The following is a 17,307-nucleotide window of genomic DNA, read 5'->3' on the forward strand; positions in this document are numbered from 1 at the left end:
TCCCTCCTCTTTAAATTGCTTATCTCATCAACTTCTTATCTAGCTGGACACATAATTAATATCTAAGAAACCAACCCTAAGAAAGACCACCTAAATTGAGTGAATGCTAAACACTCCGCTAGTCACCTCTCGCTAAAGCTTCGCCTCCACGTATCACACCTATCACTAATCCAATCCATCAATTTGCACGGCATAACAAATTACTCTCACACCAGCCACTAATAGGTTCCATTAATTTAAACGGCCCAAGAGGCTACTCTCCCATTATTTACATAGCTAAAATGAAGTACCCTTAACGCACAACCATAACACCCCTCAAATTCTCGGCTTGAAAAGCGGATCATCGCTTGGTTTGTCTATACAACATCAGGGAAGACATATTAGCTATCACTGGGAGAATGCTCATTCGTAGTGAACCACGAAGAGAGTTATCTTAAAAGATATACAAAATTGGGAGCAGCTGACAGTGTCATAGTGAATGACACAGCTGTGCCCGCTCTCTTGCTGCTGGTACCTACTACGCCGGGGCCTTGTGAAGCTTCTCAAAAATAGGGTGCCTCAGAATCTCTTTTGCAGAAGGCCGCCTCACCGGATCAGGATCCATCATGGACTAAACATAAGCACAAAAGGCATAATGTTTATTTGTATTTTTCACCCATTACATGAGATGACAACTAGAAAGAACAAGTCATTTGATGTTATACCTTAATTAAACTCTGAAACTGCATTGGGCATCCTGGAAGTAATGCGATTTTGCCTTCTCTTATAAAATGAGCTCCAGACTCAGGAAGAGGGGTGCCTCTGATAAGCTCATAGATGGAGGCCCCAAGAGAAAAGATATCTACCTTGTCAAGATGCTCGTACTTCTCATTCAACATTTCCATAGGCATATAACGTGAATCTCCATCTTCAATTGCCAAACTCCGATCAATAAGTGTAGCACAACCAAAATCTCCGATTTTATAAACACCATTTCTGACATAGATGTTATCGGGCTTCACATCAACATGTGCTATGCCACGTTCATGGATGAAATCCAACCCTTTGCAAACCTTCAATTACACAAAGTTCATTTTTTATATTTTAACCAATATACAAATGAAAAGTAAGAGGAAAATGCTTTCTTGTGAAGTAAACCAAATATGATTAGAAGAATTAGCGATTAATGAACTTTGGATAGGTTAAGAAAAGAGGAACCTGCACGGTTTTCTCACCTAACCCCCTCCCTTGAACTTGCATGGTTGCATGGTTGTCTCACCTAACCTCCTGAACTTGCAGTTGACTTCCTCAGCACCTTGAACGTGCACAGTGGTCTCAACTATCCCCCTGAACATACAATTTACTTTCTCGCCCATTGAGTTAAAATGCAAGTTCAAGGGGCTAAATGAGACAACCGTGCAAGTTCAAGGGGGCAAGGAAATAAAGTGCAAGTTCAGGGGGTAAGACAACCATGCAAGTTCAAGGGGCCTATGGCGCAAGTTTCTCTTAAAAAACGAACCATTACTAATGCACGTCTAACAGAACACGGGTTTACACATTTACTCACTTATATGAATACTTTTGAATCGTAGTTCATACAACACAGAACCAGCATGCATCTTATAGTTTTTTGGCATCGCTATGGGGATTCAGTTAGGTATTCATTCAATAAGCTAGAGTGCTAGACATAACTACAACAACAAACTATAGAAATTCATATCTGTTTAATCCAACCTAGGACATTGGAATGTAATTTTCTGCCAAATGTCATTTTGTTGCAAGAGCCTTGTAACTCACACGGTTACAGACTCAAATGAATAAGTGCGCATGCAAGCTAAGTAGATGACATCTGAGGATAGGAAACATGCTCGATGTGTAGTTCAAGTTTTCCAGAAAGTTGTTCGGAACAAATAACGATGGTGAGACTTAGCCTTGGTATCTTCCGAAAATACGAAGCCAAGCTAATTTGCATAATGGCCCAGTGACCAAAAAGGAGAAAATTGGGTAAACAACAAGTATGACTAATTCAAACCTGATACATCAGTTCCAGGGCTTCCCCACACTTCAGCGGCTGGTTTCTATTCATAGATAGGCAGAGATCACACAGCTCCATCTGAATATGAAGTTGCTCATTCTCAAACCAAGAGGTGAAATATCCAACTATGTTCTCATGACAACCTGGAAAGACATGTTACAGATGTTATAACCTTCCCAACAAATGTAGATGAAAATGAGGAAACAAAAGTTCATTGTGCAACCTAAGGCTGCCAAAGCTTGGACTTCCTTCACTGCTTGTCTCCTGCAATGGAAGATGCAACAAGCAATATTAGTTGATGGACAATCCTGGTCCTAGTGAAGCATTAGAGTTGCTATCGAAACTACCTTTCCCTGTCATTATGCAATTGCTTGATGCTCCGTTTTACTGCATACAAGCACCCATCTATCCTGTTCAGAACTTTGAACACAACACTGAAGTTGCCATGACCAATTTTCTGGGGATTAAGCATGTCACTTTATCGGTGAATAAAAAAACCCATCAAAGTGAATGTGTAACATGAACATATATAAGCAGCATATATTCTGAGCATACCTCAATTTCATGGAAATCAGTTCTGTAGCGTGAAAGACCATTGCCACCAATTGAAGGAGAAAACCCTTCATATAAAAATATATTTTAAAAAAGTAGTTAGCTCTAAGTACTGATACAAAGATACTGCAATCAATGTTTTTATCACGAGTGCTGAAAAGACGTGCATATTAGACTTATTAGTAGGATTCCTAATAAACAGATGCATTATAGGGGAATAAACATGTTCTGATAGCACAAAATGCATAAATGAGACCTGATGATTTGCATTGCCTCCGGCCGTAAACATCATCATCTATTAGGGGATCCGTATTCAGGTACGGATTCTTGATGCATGGTGGAGGCGTCACCCGGCAGCGCAAAGCCACTGCCGACTGGGAGACATAACTACCCCTCTTTTGCAATGCAGGTTGCATCAGCTGGTCTTCCTCCAAATCGTATTGACTTAGACTATCAAACTGGACGACTGGAGTAATCTGCTGGTCGAAAGAAAAGTTGGTGGATTCGAGACCTTTGGGAGAACAATCTGCAAGCATTGGCATCCACACACTTATGCAGGAACAAGGAAACGGAGCAAGCACGTCGAAGTTATGAGTTCACAAGGATTGTTGATTATAGTTGGATGATTGGTTCTTGTAGCAGAAACATGGTGCCACATTCCAATCAATCGGTAATCGGTTTGAGGGACGGTAGTCTCACTCACCTCTCCTGTACCTCTTGCTCCGAGCATTCACTGACTTCTCTGGAGATTTGGGGCAAGGGCTATTCTCCTGCAGATTACCACCAAAGGAATCAGGGAACAGTGGAACTCAACATAGCACACTGATAAATTGATAATGCAACTGCACCCCACCCTCCACCAAAAAAAAATTCTCATCTTCCTCACCTTATTGGCCTCGAAATCGTTGGCCAGCTGCGGCATCTCCGGCGTGATGTAGTCCGGGGTGCTGCACAACAAAGACAAGAGGAATAGGGTAAATCTGAGAGCATACTGCAAGCACACCAACACACAGCTCGAATCAGAATGTACCAGAAGAAATCCTGGCTAAGGATGCAGCAATCCTTCTCCTCCATGGGCTCGTCAGCGTCCATGAGCGAGGCCTGCGGCGGCGGCGGCGGCGGCGGCAGTTGCGGATGCAGCTGCAGCTGAGGAAGCGGAGGAGGCGGGGTCGGGTCGTCCCGGGAGCTCTCCTCCTCCAGGAGCGCCTCGAAAGGCTTGGGGCCGGTCCCGTGGCAGTTGGAGAGGAAGGAGATGAGGGAGACGTGCTCCAGCTGCAGCGAGAGCTCCCCGGACGGCGAGCTACCCTCGGCTGCCGTGGCCTTCGCCTTCGCCGCCGAGGCAGGGGCGCGGCGCGCCTTGCCGCCGCGCGACCGCGGGGTCTTCGTCTTCAACATCGCCGGCGACTCTCGCCGCGCTCGTGGAGATCCCTTGTCGCCTTGCGGATTCGAGTCCCTTGCGGCTGCGCTGGTCGTGGGTGGGGGGGGGGGGGGACTTAAAAAAAAGGGAAATAATTGAAATGGGTGGGTGCGCGGCTGTGCTGGTGGAATTGGCGGGAGGAGGAGGAGCTGGGGAGGGAAACCTATTGCTCCATTTCTTTTTCGATTTGGATTTCGGGCCGGGCTCGCAGCAGCGTGTCGCCAAGAATGTGTACCATTAGTTGTTTATCGTTACCTTAAGTGGTGTAGGGTTATTAAGACTTGTGTGTCAGAGTTTTACCTTCGAAATATTTGTAAGATTTAAAGTTTATAGATTAAAATAAAATAATTTGAATATTTATTTTTAATTTAAAGTAAAAAATAAGATGTTTAAATTAAAGACCTTGCTAGATAACTGTTGATAGATATTTGGGCCCAATATTTATCGAATCTTAGGCCGTCTATCTCTGATCCAATAATAGTCCATCGCTTCTCTCCGCTCCATACCGAGCTCTCTAACTTTATCCTCCCGAGCGTTCGAACCTTATCCACTTCCCTCCGCCCCCGTCCCGCGCGCCGCCTCGCCGGCGCTGTGCCCAGCTTTGGCGTAACCCGCCCATCTCTGTTGCCCCTCCCTCTTCCGCTGCCATCGTTTCTCCTCCCCGCGCTCCCCCACCGCCACCGCCTCCCCGCCCAACTCCGGCGATACCACTGCCATCGGAACTGCTGCCCACCACTGCCATCGACGCTAACCACTCTAACCTCGACGCCTCACCACCATCACCGGCCCAACCACCATCCATCACCATCGCGGTCGTCCCACCCACCACCACCGGGCCATCGAGCTCCCCGACCATCTTCTAGAGCCGGAGGCCCATAAATCCCCCCCCCCCAAGACCTCGAACCCTAACCCTAAACCTCGCCAAAGAAGATGAATAGGTCATCGGAGAAGTCACCAATGAAGAAAGCAACGTGAATCTTGGCGCGGATCATACGGTAAGAATTTTGACATATTTTCCCTCTTTTTTATCGATAGACAAATAGCAATTTTGTTAAATTAAAGATCTTCAATACATTCATAGCTCCAACTACAAAAATTTCTAAATCAAAGGTAACTAACTTATGAAATAATTCTTAGAGCTATAACTCTATCAAATGAGTCCTAATTGTTTGGAATAAGATGAGAATGGAATTAATCTGCTTCGTTCGATGCAGTTGATCCTATAAATAGGATAATTTAGTACCAGTACACAATAAGATTGGTGAACATAATAAAAATTGGAAAATCTCACTCGAGACTTCAATCAACGATGTTGTAGCAGCTTGCCAGTGAGGAGATTAGGTTTCGAAGGTTGGACAAGGGCTGGGCTTCGAGGCAAGGCCATGGGTATCACGGTGGTGATAACTAGCGGTATGTGAGGCTATGAGATGATCTAATTTTCTATTTGGATGGTATGAATATGATGATTTAATTTTATACTGGTTGTTGAGATTAGGTGGATAGGATGAGCTAGTTTTCTGTTTAGTTAATAAGATTATAATGGATGGAACAATCTATTCATATTTATATGCATTCCATAAGTATTTAAATGAATTTGTGTATGCTTAAATTTACTTAAATTAAATTAAAAAAATATCACATGAAATAATAAAATATATATAAATGAAATATTATAAAGAAACTCAGTTTTTTACCAAATAATCTAGAGTTATAAATATTTTTATAAATTAATACATCACATGAGAAGAATATTATTGAATTTTTTCATATTTTTAGAAATTTATTTGAGGCATTAAAAATTACTAGAAGTTAAAAAGTAAGCTTATTTGAAGAATTTTAATTAAATACTGACATATGTTTTTGATAAACTAATTAAAACAGGTTGCTAGTGAGCTCTAATTTACTTATAAAAATATTTAGAATTTTAAAACTATTTTTAGACTTTCAAATAAAATTAATAGTTAATTAAAAATCACCAATGCACGTAACACGAGCGCACGAGCACGGACGACAGGAACAGCGAAACTAGATGGCGCCGTCCGATCGATGTCAACTGAATAAGTTCATCCAAGATATCAGATAATATTCTTTTATCTACCGCTCTATTCAATCCGTATATCCCACCAAACAGTAAGAAAAATGATGGCCCGTCTTCTCACTGGACTTATCCACCATCCAAGCACACGCTGACAGGCGGACACCGACATCGCGCCCGATTTTTTTCCCTCTTCGGTAGAGTATTTTCTCTTGTCAACCTCGAAGCTGTAGGCGTCCAGACATACGGCTAAACCATTTGTTTAAGCAGGCAACAACCATTAGTTAGGTACGTACAGCAACGTGCTTGGAAAATAAACAACCACGATTCCTTGACTATTTTTATTTTTTATTTTTATGAGAAACGACTACGAGACCAGCAAGGGAGTAAGTAAGCGAGCGTATAAATTATCAAATGCAAATTGCAGGGCGGCAACGTGCGATGGAGTGCTTGGCACGACGCTAGAGGGTAACAAAACTAGCCGTGTTCGGTTAGGCCCGAGCCAGAGCGCAGGGCGGATCAAACAGGATACTCTGACTTCATCGATGCAAAGTTACGGGGTGACTTTATTATAAGAGTTGTCTAATCTATAATTGATATTTAAGATTGAATTTTAATTTTACTAGGTTTAATATTTTAGTTAGTTATGTAATATTTATCAGTTTTGTAACTAGTTTAACGTTTTTCTATAAGTTTTATAATATTTTTCAATTTGAAGTGAAGTCACACTAACTTTAAAAAGGTGAAGTCATATAATCCTGTTACGATCGGATATATCTGGGCAGAGGGGCTCAAGCCCCTATCTACTCCCTTCGTGGTGTACTTGTAAACCCTAAGCCACTCATTCTTTTTTTTAAAAAAAAGATAAAAATGAGGTGAAGAAGAAGGAAAAAAAGAAGAAGAGAGAGAGGAGAACGAGCTGATAGTCTAGTGGTATTACCTACACATGAGCGATTGAGCCTCACGCTCGATGCTCTGTCTCACCAGGCCTTGCCTTCGTATATAAACTTTTTCCGAATAGTTTCAAGCGTCCGGGGATCATAATAGGAACACGATGTGTCTATCGTTAATACCATCTCAAAGGATTCACGTCAGGGACTAAATTCTCTTTACGAAAGGATTTTTTTTCTCTACAGTGCTTCAACAATTTCACTTTACTACTCTCGTCACGAAAGAATATCTAATATCATTATCTTTAGAACAGAATTATTTCTTTTTTCACTTTACGAATCCCTTCAAAGAAAAACCGTTAAAGATGAGAGAAAATAAAGGGAATAAAAATGATGAGAAGAACTGGAAAATGAACGAAACGAAGGGAATATAGTTTGAGATGGTCTTATAAAACTTAAGACTTCGTGAATCTCTTCAATAGATACCTATATAGGTTGTAGATTTAATATACGTATTAATATGTATGAGTATGCATATATAATATATTATATATATTCAGATACTATAATTTATATCTGATATTAAGAAGAAAAAAAAAGAAAGAACAACCCTGCGTACTTCTGTCCCTACTAGCCCGATCCTAACCGAACCTGTGGCAAATGGTTCGGCCATTCCATGGGATCTTATGCGTGTCCACATTAGGTACCTGATTCTTGTTGCCATATGCCCCTGCTTGATTCCGCTCGTAATTCGCAAAAATTAACTTTGAAGCAACTAGTTTGGGTGCGTACGGTGTCAGGCTCGATCCTGATATTTCGGTGGCCTGAGACGAAATTAAAAATAAGATCTTATTATTAAATATAAATCGTCCAGATCTAATTTTTTCAGTTTGATTTTAAACCGATATACACAGTATACGTATATATATGGAACCTCTGGATTTTAGGGGCCCGGGGCGGCCACCCCGCTCGCCCTCCCTCAGGGCCGGCCCTGTACGGTGTATATGTTCCATAACCATCACCCTTGATTATCCAACGGACAAGTACGATTTCGTGCTTCTTCTATTTTTTTTTTCTCTCCTTAATTTTGCTATCTCACCTCTCCCGTGATCATTGTCGTTTACTAATGTATCTTTTCTTTTTTTATCCACTTAAATTTGTGTGAGCATGGAATATAAATAACACTTAAAAGATATATTTAGGTCATTTTCAGTAGATATCTTAAAAATTCGTCTCCTATAATACTATTACAACATCCTCTAATACTATTATAGTATCATTTATTTTTTACGTCTCCAGCAGCTATCATATTTTTTACCTTACATTACTCTCCTACTCTCCACAGGTCCACATACATACGCTGTAAACAGCGATATGAGAGCTGTCGAGCTCCCGCAAATTTGTTGCTCCTGTCCCGCAAAAAAGCTATGCCTGTATCCCTATAGCGGTAGAAAAAGTCTCTGCTGAAGTGACGCACAATAATAAGGAAGCCTCAAATTCATGTGCTACAGTGCAGTACAGGGAAGCTGATCGCTTTTGAGGACTCCGCTGGAGCTAGTCTTACCCAAGCTCCGACTGCATCTTTTAAATATAGAATACTTGCTTACTGCTCCTGACCCTCCTCTTCCCTACCACGGCAGCACTGCCCTCTCTTCTCGATTCTGTGGTTGCATGGATATTCGTGTGTCTATGTTCAATCAGAATTAAGATCTGTTTGATAGAATTTTTTAAGTAGTTTCTGGGTTAAAATTAGAGGAATTCTGATAAACAATAGCTTTCAGCTTTTAGCTCCCTGAGTGGAATACATGTGAGTGATTATCTGAAATAAACTAGAAACTGGAGAGCTGAAAAAAATAGTTTTCCCTGATTCACTTTCCGCACAGAATTATTTACTCCATATAGTTTATTTTAGAGAATTACTTCCTCAAAACATTACTTTTCACAGAAAATTTAAATCAAAGAAAACTCTACCAAACATACTAAAATTCTATGACTTCACTCTTTCCAAGTTATTGTAACTTCACTTCAAAACAAAAATAGGTTATGTAACTAATCGGAAAATGTTATACTGATAATAAAACATATTATATAACTAATTAAAAACGCTGAACTTCAATGAAATTATTAATATTTAATATTAAACGTCAATCACAAATTAAAACAGCTGTTAGTGTTGGAGATAAGTCACACCGTGACTTTATAGGAGTGAAGTGAGAGATCCTGATCCCGGTCAAACGCGCCGTGCTTACGGACGGATGGTTAGATTAGTTGTTGCTAACTATGAGCCCTCTGGTTAATCTCCCGCATAATGACATGCCACAAGCTGCACCGAAGTCTTGTGGCAACTTCTTTATTAGCGCCTTGTTTAATTGGCGAGCAGCCTCAGATCCAGCTCGGCACGGCGGCTGCACCACCGAAGTCTCCTTCCTTCAGTGAAGCATAGCATCTCTAGACACCCGTTCCCGTTCCCGTTCCCAGCCACCTCGCTCCCACTTCCTCTCCTTTCCTTCCGAGGAGAGAGCAGGGCGAGGAGAGCGGAAAGGAGGCTGCTTCGCGCAAGGCGACCGAGCAGTCGCGCCAGATCTGGGCCGAGGAGAGGCTCGGATTGGCAGGCCGGAGCAGGAGGGGGAAGAGATGAAGTCGTCGCTGCGGAGCCGGCAGGAGCCGCGCCGGGTGAGCAACGGCGTCATCATCGGCGCCATGCTGCTCTCCCTCTGCGTGCTCAGCATCGTCAAGGCTAGATACTGCGACACCCCCTTCGGTACGTGACGGGCGCCCCTCACCTTTTCTTCACCCGTGTCGTGTGGTGGGGAGCCAGCTTCCTGATGTTGCTCGGTGCTGCGGGCGTGGACGCAGGCAAGGCTGAGGACCAGCTCCAGGAGCAGATGAACTCCAGCATCAGGATGGAGACCGAGGATTCGCCGGCCAGGACGCCGGGAGGTGAGCGCTCGCCATGCTTTCTGCTCTGCTCCCCGAATCAAGCTCCCAGGATTGCTGATTTCAAATTTGGAGTCCAGTTTGTGCTGAAAAATTGCTTCTTTTTCTTCCTTGTTGCAGAGGAGGAGGAGGAGGAGGAAGAGGAGGTGACGAGCACGGCGCCAGCGGTGACCACGCCGGCCACCGCCGGCGCGGGCAAGGGGAAGTGGAAGCCGACGTGCTACATGACGAGCAAGCGGTCGGAGCGGTGCGACGCGTCCGGTGACATTCGGGTGGACGGGAACAGGTCCGCCATCTACGTCAGCGGGATGGACAAGGAGTGGAAGACCAAGCCGTACGCGCGGTACCACGACCCCGTCGCCATGGCCTACGTCCGCGAGTACACCCTCAAGCCATTCGCCGCCGGCGCGGACACGGCGCCGGCGTGCACCAAGAACCACTCGGTGCCGGGGTTCCTCTTCTCCAACGGCGGCTTCTCCGGCAACCTGTACCACGACTACACCGATGCGCTGGTGCCGCTTTTCATCAGCACGCACCAGTTCAAGGGCAAGGTGCAGTTCCTGCTCAGCGGGATGAAGCCGTGGTGGGTGGCCAAGTTCAGCCTCTTCTTGCGGCAGCTCACCAAGTACGACGTCATCGACGTCGACAACGACCAGGAGGTGCACTGCTTCCCCCGGATCGTGGTCGGCGCCACCTTCCACAAGGACATGGGCGTGGATCCAAAGCGGTCCCCGGGCCACGTCTCGGTGGTGGACTTCAAGCGCACCCTGCGCCACGCGTTCGGACTGGAGCGCGAGGCGGCGTCCCGCGGCGGCGCCACAGGCCACGGCAAGCCCCGGCTGCTCATCATCTCCCGCCGCAACTCACGCCGGTTCCTGAACGAGCGCGAGATGGCGCAGGCCGCGGCCGCCATGGGCTTCGACGAGCGCATCGTGGAGCCCGACCAGCACACGGACATGACCACCTTCGCGCGGCTGGTGAACTCGGCCGACGTGATGATCGGCGTGCACGGCGCCGGCCTCACCAACATGGTGTTCCTGCCCCGCGGCGCCGTGCTGATCCAGGTGGTGCCGTTCGGCGGCCTCGAGTGGCTGACGCGGGTGACGTTCAAGGACCCGGCCAAGGACATGGAGGTGAACTACATGGACTACAACGTGCAGCTGGAGGAGAGCTCGCTGATCGACCAGTACCCGAGGAACCACCTGGTGCTGACCGACCCGTACGCGGTTCACAAGCAGGGCTGGGACGCGCTCAAGACGGCGTACCTGGACAAGCAGAACATCCGGATGGATCTGGACAGGTTCAGGAGCACACTGCAGGAGGCGCTCAACCGGTTGCCATGACCGTCTTGTGAGCTCCAACTGCCCGATCTGAAGGTGGGAGGTAGATAGGTTGGTGTATCTTCTATCTTCTCCCCCCCCCCCCCCCCCTCCCCTTTTGATATTTCTTTTAGCAAGATTCATTTGATCCATTGTTTTGCTACATAAAGGATGGAAAAATGCTGAACAAACAAGAACATGTTACATAGGCCGGCAGAATCCAGCCCAGATGTTAATTTATACTGCCCTTTTGTGATGTAAAGTAGCAAGGATCATCAATCTTATCCTTATGTGGGCATTCATCTCTGATCTCCCCTTTGGCCATTTCTCTTCTCAGTTTTGTTTGTCAATTCACCCATTGTTGTGGGTGCTGCATATCTGTCACTTTCTGCTCGCAACAGCATGCCAGTATTCGTTACCAAAACTTTGATTCTCTCTCTCATTTGCACCTCAAAGAGGTTTTCAGATTTTGAGGCTTCAGAGATGAACTCTGAGTCTCTTGACACTACTGGTGAGTAGCAGGGCCAGGGCATGAACTAACCAAAGCCTAGTTTGCTCGCTGAGCCAATCGAGTGCGGCCACGCCGACGAACCACACCTACTGCTAGCGGATGATGCCATGACCGTGACGATGCAATGGGCATTGCGGCAGCAGGAGGAGAAAGAGAAAGAGAAAGAGAGGAAGAACGGTTGGCTAATCTGCCACGCCTAGTCGACGCGTCCCTTTCGTCGAACTGCGATGCCGCCGAACTGTCTGATATAAGTTTGATCTGAAAAGATCAAATTTTTATAAGTTTTGATTAACAATTAGTCATGTTATACGTATAAGTTTTAATTAACAATTAGTTATATTATATGTATGTTTAATGTATAAAAGTTATATCAATAAATTTGTATTTCAAAATCTTTTCAATATGATGTTGATTTTATATTTCCACTTGTTAAAAATACATGATATTTTTGATTTTTCAGTCTTTGACATGCAACATTGACCATAATTTTTTATTAAAATATACTTATAATTTTTAAGGAAAATATAATATTATGAAAGTATTTTTCAAGACAAATATATATAGATATATATATATATATATGATTTTTATGTTTCCAAATAAAATATTTTGGATGCTATTAATAATTAAAGTTAAAAATTTGATTGGATCTTAATTAAAACGTTAAGTATTTATGATCGGAAGGAGCAGTAATTAAGAATGTAGTGAAAGAGAAATTAAAGATAAAACATATACTTTTGAATACTTTTTTTCTACCAAAACATGTTTTCCTCTCATAGAAGTATAGAACTGGACTGACGGAGCAGTGACCGGCGAGTAGCTTAGAGTGAGGCTAGCAGAAAGGGACGGGAGGGGAGTTTTTCGTTGCCCTCGTGTAAATCCAAACCGGGACATCGATCAGGAATTTGGCTGATTCACGAATGATTGAGTGAAGAGATCTGATGACAAATCAAACAACTGCATCATCAGCCATGTCTCGTAACTGTGAACTGACGGAGACGGCACAACCAGAGTGCTCGGCCGACCAGTTCACCCAGCTTGCTGACGAGCCTTCGCCGAGCTGGAAGGTTTCGCTCGCAGCTGACGGCATGCATGGCCAGGACAGGTGGTCACTGGTCAGGTCACGCCCATGTCCAAAGGATCCGCATCAGATCAGGGATGCTACAGTAATTCGCGAGAAAGGTACAGTGTCTGTACAGTTTTTCACCGTAGCGAGAATACTGTAACACGAGCCCTCAGCACTGTCCATCCGCTCACGATCTCACGGCCACTGTAGAGGATACGAATCCCATGTGTCCAAACAGGGAGCGATCTGTCCATCCGGTCACCGTCCGGTGCTAGCAGCAGCAGCCAGCAAGTACCCCATCAGCCACCAGCAAGTACTCCATCAGCAGCAAAGTACTACAATGTTACGGATTAAAACTTCATCAAAATTTTACGAATTTTGAGAATGAAATATCTATTTTTTTTGAAAAAAATATATTGGCATGTGTGACCATAGACCATATGACCAAAAATAACTAAAATTTTGACAAAATTTCACGAATGTCAAGCTTTTTCTCCGGTGAACAAAAAAGTTGTCAAACCAAATTAAAATACATGTTCATTCATACATAGATGCTAATTCAGTATGGCATCTTGGCTGCAAATGTACATCTGAAAAATGCAATGGTACCCAAAGTTTGAGTTCGACTCACTCGCAGAGCCGGCGATCGAGTAGGGAAAAGAAGAAAGCTGGAGGTATGTATATACGTTTGCTCAGCGACCAAAAAAAAAGCTGTGGCTGTCACAAGTTACATTGCAGATGGAGATGTCTTGCCGTCGGGTTTCCATAGATTATTTCCATAAATTTGCCAGACTGAAATGCCAATACGCGCGGCACGGAGATGAAGGCATGATTTATGGACTCGAGCTCTGACGAATAAATCATGAGCGAGCTGAATCCGAATTCTGACATCGATGTCTCGGTAATTTCGTCGCTAACGTGTAGGCCCGACGCGATCCTGATCCGAACGGGCGATGATCCAGGCCAGCCCGGTCAACTCCGGCCGGCCTCGCCGCGCGTACCGTCTCGTCGGTCATGTCGGTGCCCGACCTGCCTGCCGCTGTCCGTGTCCGCCGCCGCAGCCTCGGCCTCCACGCATGTGCCACCAACCTCTGTGCATGGCATGGCCCGGCCGGCTAGGAAGCAAGACGACGTTCGGTAGATTCCATTCCAAAATTAAAGCTCAAAATCAAAGCGCGTATTTGCAGGGGCTGCTCGTGGATTAGTGGTCCTAACCTCCTAAACGATGGCAAATTGAAGTAGCAGTACATCACGACGAAAGGCAGAACGCATCGTCCTACCTGTTTCTGACAATTTAATTCTCTTCGGTGAACTGGTCGGTACATAAAGCAATTACAAACGGTACGAAATAATCTTATTACGTATCTGCTCGATGTAAAGAGTTGTGTGACCATGCTTAGGCAGGAATCCTGCTCTGCGCCTGACCGCTGGTGCGCAAGTTATGGACGACTTTAGCGTGGACTCATGTAAAAAAAATTAAAAAAAAAATTCTCATAACTTTTGAGCAAAACTTTTCTTGTTAATTTTTTTCGGTGCAAACTTTTTTTCAAATTTTTTAAATCAATTTTTTCTCATGCAAACTTTTTCAAAAATGGGAAAAACGTGGGAGGGATTTTTTTTCCAAAAACAAAAGGAGCAGTGGCCATCGAGATGGTAGGCGCGTTGGCTTTGTGGCGTGCTAAATAGCTGGTTCCATGCTTAGGCTCACCTGTGTCGATCTAATGACCTAAATTATCATCTACACCCCTTCAAAAAACATTTCAGGAACATAGGCAGCCGCATTACAGCGAACTGCACAACACATGGGAACTGATCAAAGCTTCTAATTGCTAGGAACGAGCCAAACAACAGCACAACTGGTTTCCGTATCAGAGACTGGACCGGAGGACAACGACCACTTAACTACCAGCCCATGCATGCATGCACACCGGAACTACGCGCCGAAAAGAATGAACAAAGTACTGTTCATTTTTTAAAAATATAAGTCGGCCGCACACAAGCCCTCACTACATGCACCATACATATCCACTTAGTTGCGTCCTAGCCTAAATATACATGTACTATTCTTCTTAGAATTAAATTCTAAGAAAATACGAGCATCCGTATGTATGTATGCACACTGCACATAGCCCTTTGGTTGCATCCTAATCTACGTATGCACGTGCTATTCCTCTTAGGATTTAATCGGGAGAAAATGTGAGTATGGATGACAATAGATCAGGTCGGGGTCAGATGGAGCAAAACCATGCCTCACCCGAAACTCACCCGTCTCAACCCGATCCGAGTTCGGAATGATAAACGGATGAAAATTGTCAGCAAACTGGAACCCGCACCCACAGGGTGCCCGTCAGGTGGGATTCCATCTCCGGCTTCTCCTCTCAATTCCCAAGTCCAGATCAGTCGCAACGCGGAGCAAACGCCGAGGGATGCCACGATCATCGCTAGAGATGGCAATGGGTCGAGTTTGAGATAGGTTGAATGAAAACCCACCTACGACGAAGCCTGAGGCACAGAGCCTGACCCACCCCAGAAAACCTTAGCGAGCGAAAAACTGCACCCACACCCACACACGACGGGCACCCGAGAACCAACGGGTGCCCACCAGGTCTAGCCATGGCAGGAGCTGGATAGCATCGCGATGTATCCTCCTCTCATGTGAGGAACCGTCCAAATTGTATTCTAGTTATTCATCAGAAATTATCTACAATATAATCACATCCATAATGATTAACCATAATTCAATTCCGATAGTATCGACAGGTATTTTGTGCCTAAGATCAGAACGTATGTATTTCACGCATTAGAAGTTATGTCACACAGTGTTCATGACTGTACCAATATAGCACCGTATGTTACCTGAGAAAGGATACTGTGCACACTCTTACGTTGCTTGTAGAGGGGTAAGGGTGAGAAAGAGCATGTCATACGCAAACATGTGCATTCATATTGATAGTTTTACTTTAAATGCATCGATATCAATTTTATGATGCCAGAAAGTCTTTCATATCGTTTTGGATGATACTACTAAGATGAAGTCTTAGCTAGCGGATGATAACATATGGATGTTGTATCGTTCGACTTATTTATGTTTTTCAGATAATGTTAACATGTTCAGCTTAATATCTTTGTTAACACTGAATGTTTAATTAATCGTAGCTCATCTTGTTAAAGCAATTCACTTGCTAATATTTTTTAATCTCACATTTGCTATCTTTCCAGGTATGCCTTGCGGTGACATCGAGCATACGGGATGGGTAGCAGCATGGCTTTTGCACAAATCACCTCCACTTGTTGTATTTTAGGTTGTAATGTCAGTTTGGTGCCTCTCAGTTGTTGTGTTATATCTCTCTCTTGTTGTAGCATGGATGTATGATTGATGCTTGTTCCTCATTGTGCTAGGATGTATGGTGTTATAGATATTTCTCTGTGTGGTGAGTGATCAGTTATACCTTTAGTTATAGGGGAAATGCTATCAATTTTTTCTTTGAGATTCGGTGGTCTTATAGATTGATTTTGGTAGCATTCTAGGCTTGTAGTGGTCCCCAGAGTGTTACATAAATCCATCCATCCAAGCAAGCAAGCCAACAAGTAGATTCGCCAAACAAAAGAAGGAATTGGCAAACCTCATCCCTATCGTGGATCTGGATCCTCGCGTGGCTGCCCTTGTCCTTGCCATCCTTGGCCATGGAGATGGGGATGACCTCACCGACCTCGGACGATGGGGAGAGAAGAAGGAGATGTTGGTTGGCCCGACGCGGGCATGCGACTGCTTCCTGGATCCTGATGCGGCCGGCCCAACGCAGCCATGGCGCTGCCTCCGAGGGGTGAGGACGAGCGCTCAACTGCTTGAGTGGAAGACGAGGCAAGGATGGAGATTGAGGATTGAGTCATCGAGTGCATCAGTTGCAGGCTGGTATTCCAAGGGTGGAGAGTGGGCTATTAAGCTAGAATTGCAAGATGGGCCACAAGATTTTGCTTGATTTTGAGCCCCCGGTGGGTACCCACGGGCGAAAACTTAAACCCGCCCCTGACTCACACCTTATTGGTGCCTCGACCCGCCAGACCCACAGGTGCAATTTTACACTTGCACTGCCCCCATCAGGCGCAGAACCCGCCGGGAACCCGCTCCACCAGGTTCATTGCCATCCCTAATCGCCACAAGCAGGCCGACATTTGCGTCGGTGTTGTCGGCTTACAGGAGCCCAGGCACAGGTCCAACGCTAAGGTGGCCAGTGTGGAGGAGAGGGGTAGTGCGGAGGGGGGGGGGGTGAAGGGGCGGGTGGGCGGGGCGGCATGTTGATGTGGTCCTGTGGAGGCGAGGACGAAGTGGCAAGTTAGGCGAATGGATAAGGTGGGCGAGTTGGGCGAACACCGAATTGATAAGGTGGGCTGACGGGCTGAGAGATTGAGAGAAGGTGGGTTGATGACATATTGGCGCCTCTCTCGTGTGTCCATGGGTTACCCATAGGGGAAATACTAAACCCATGCCCGCACTGCTATATATCAGGTACTCGACTCGCTAGACCTGTGGACGGGATTTAGAACCCAAACTCGCACCTGCCATCC

At 45.1% G+C, this 17,307-nt stretch overlaps 2 protein-coding genes across 7 annotated transcripts; one reads left to right on the plus strand and one right to left on the minus strand.

Moving 5' to 3' along the window:
* Positions 1-7: 7 nt before the first annotated feature.
* Positions 8-4,039, minus strand: LOC133918322 (wee1-like protein kinase). 2 transcript variants are annotated; one of them, XM_062362153.1, is made up of 10 exons: positions 3,597-4,039; positions 3,453-3,513; positions 3,270-3,336; positions 2,823-3,092; positions 2,570-2,634; positions 2,362-2,471; positions 2,238-2,278; positions 2,012-2,157; positions 705-1,052; positions 8-610 (listed from the first exon to the last, which is right to left on the minus strand). In XM_062362153.1, exons 1-10 carry the CDS (start codon positions 3,959-3,961, stop codon positions 518-520), a joined length of 1,566 nt encoding a protein of 521 aa, XP_062218137.1. In that variant the 5' UTR covers positions 3,962-4,039; the 3' UTR covers positions 8-517. The 2 variants fall into 2 exon arrangements, with proteins under 2 accessions (XP_062218137.1, XP_062218138.1); XM_062362154.1 differs by lacking the exon at positions 2,823-3,092.
* Positions 4,040-9,205: 5,166 nt separating this feature from the next.
* On the plus strand, positions 9,206-12,067 carry LOC133918323 (alpha-1,3-arabinosyltransferase XAT2-like). Of its 5 annotated transcripts, none has more exons than XM_062362156.1 (4): positions 9,206-9,669; positions 9,765-9,848; positions 9,966-11,236; positions 11,621-12,067. In XM_062362156.1, exons 1-3 carry the CDS (start codon positions 9,543-9,545, stop codon positions 11,186-11,188), a joined length of 1,434 nt encoding a protein of 477 aa, XP_062218140.1. In that variant the 5' UTR covers positions 9,206-9,542; the 3' UTR covers positions 11,189-11,236; positions 11,621-12,067. The 5 variants fall into 5 exon arrangements, with proteins under 5 accessions (XP_062218140.1, XP_062218141.1, XP_062218143.1 ...); XM_062362157.1 differs by having other exon boundaries at positions 11,631-12,067; XM_062362159.1 differs by having other exon boundaries at positions 9,966-11,221.
* Positions 12,068-17,307: the final 5,240 nt, after the last annotated feature.

Source organism: Phragmites australis, chromosome 5 (assembly GCF_958298935.1).
Source record: "Phragmites australis chromosome 5, lpPhrAust1.1, whole genome shotgun sequence".
In the NCBI taxonomy this organism is placed as follows: domain Eukaryota; kingdom Viridiplantae; phylum Streptophyta; class Magnoliopsida; order Poales; family Poaceae; genus Phragmites; species Phragmites australis.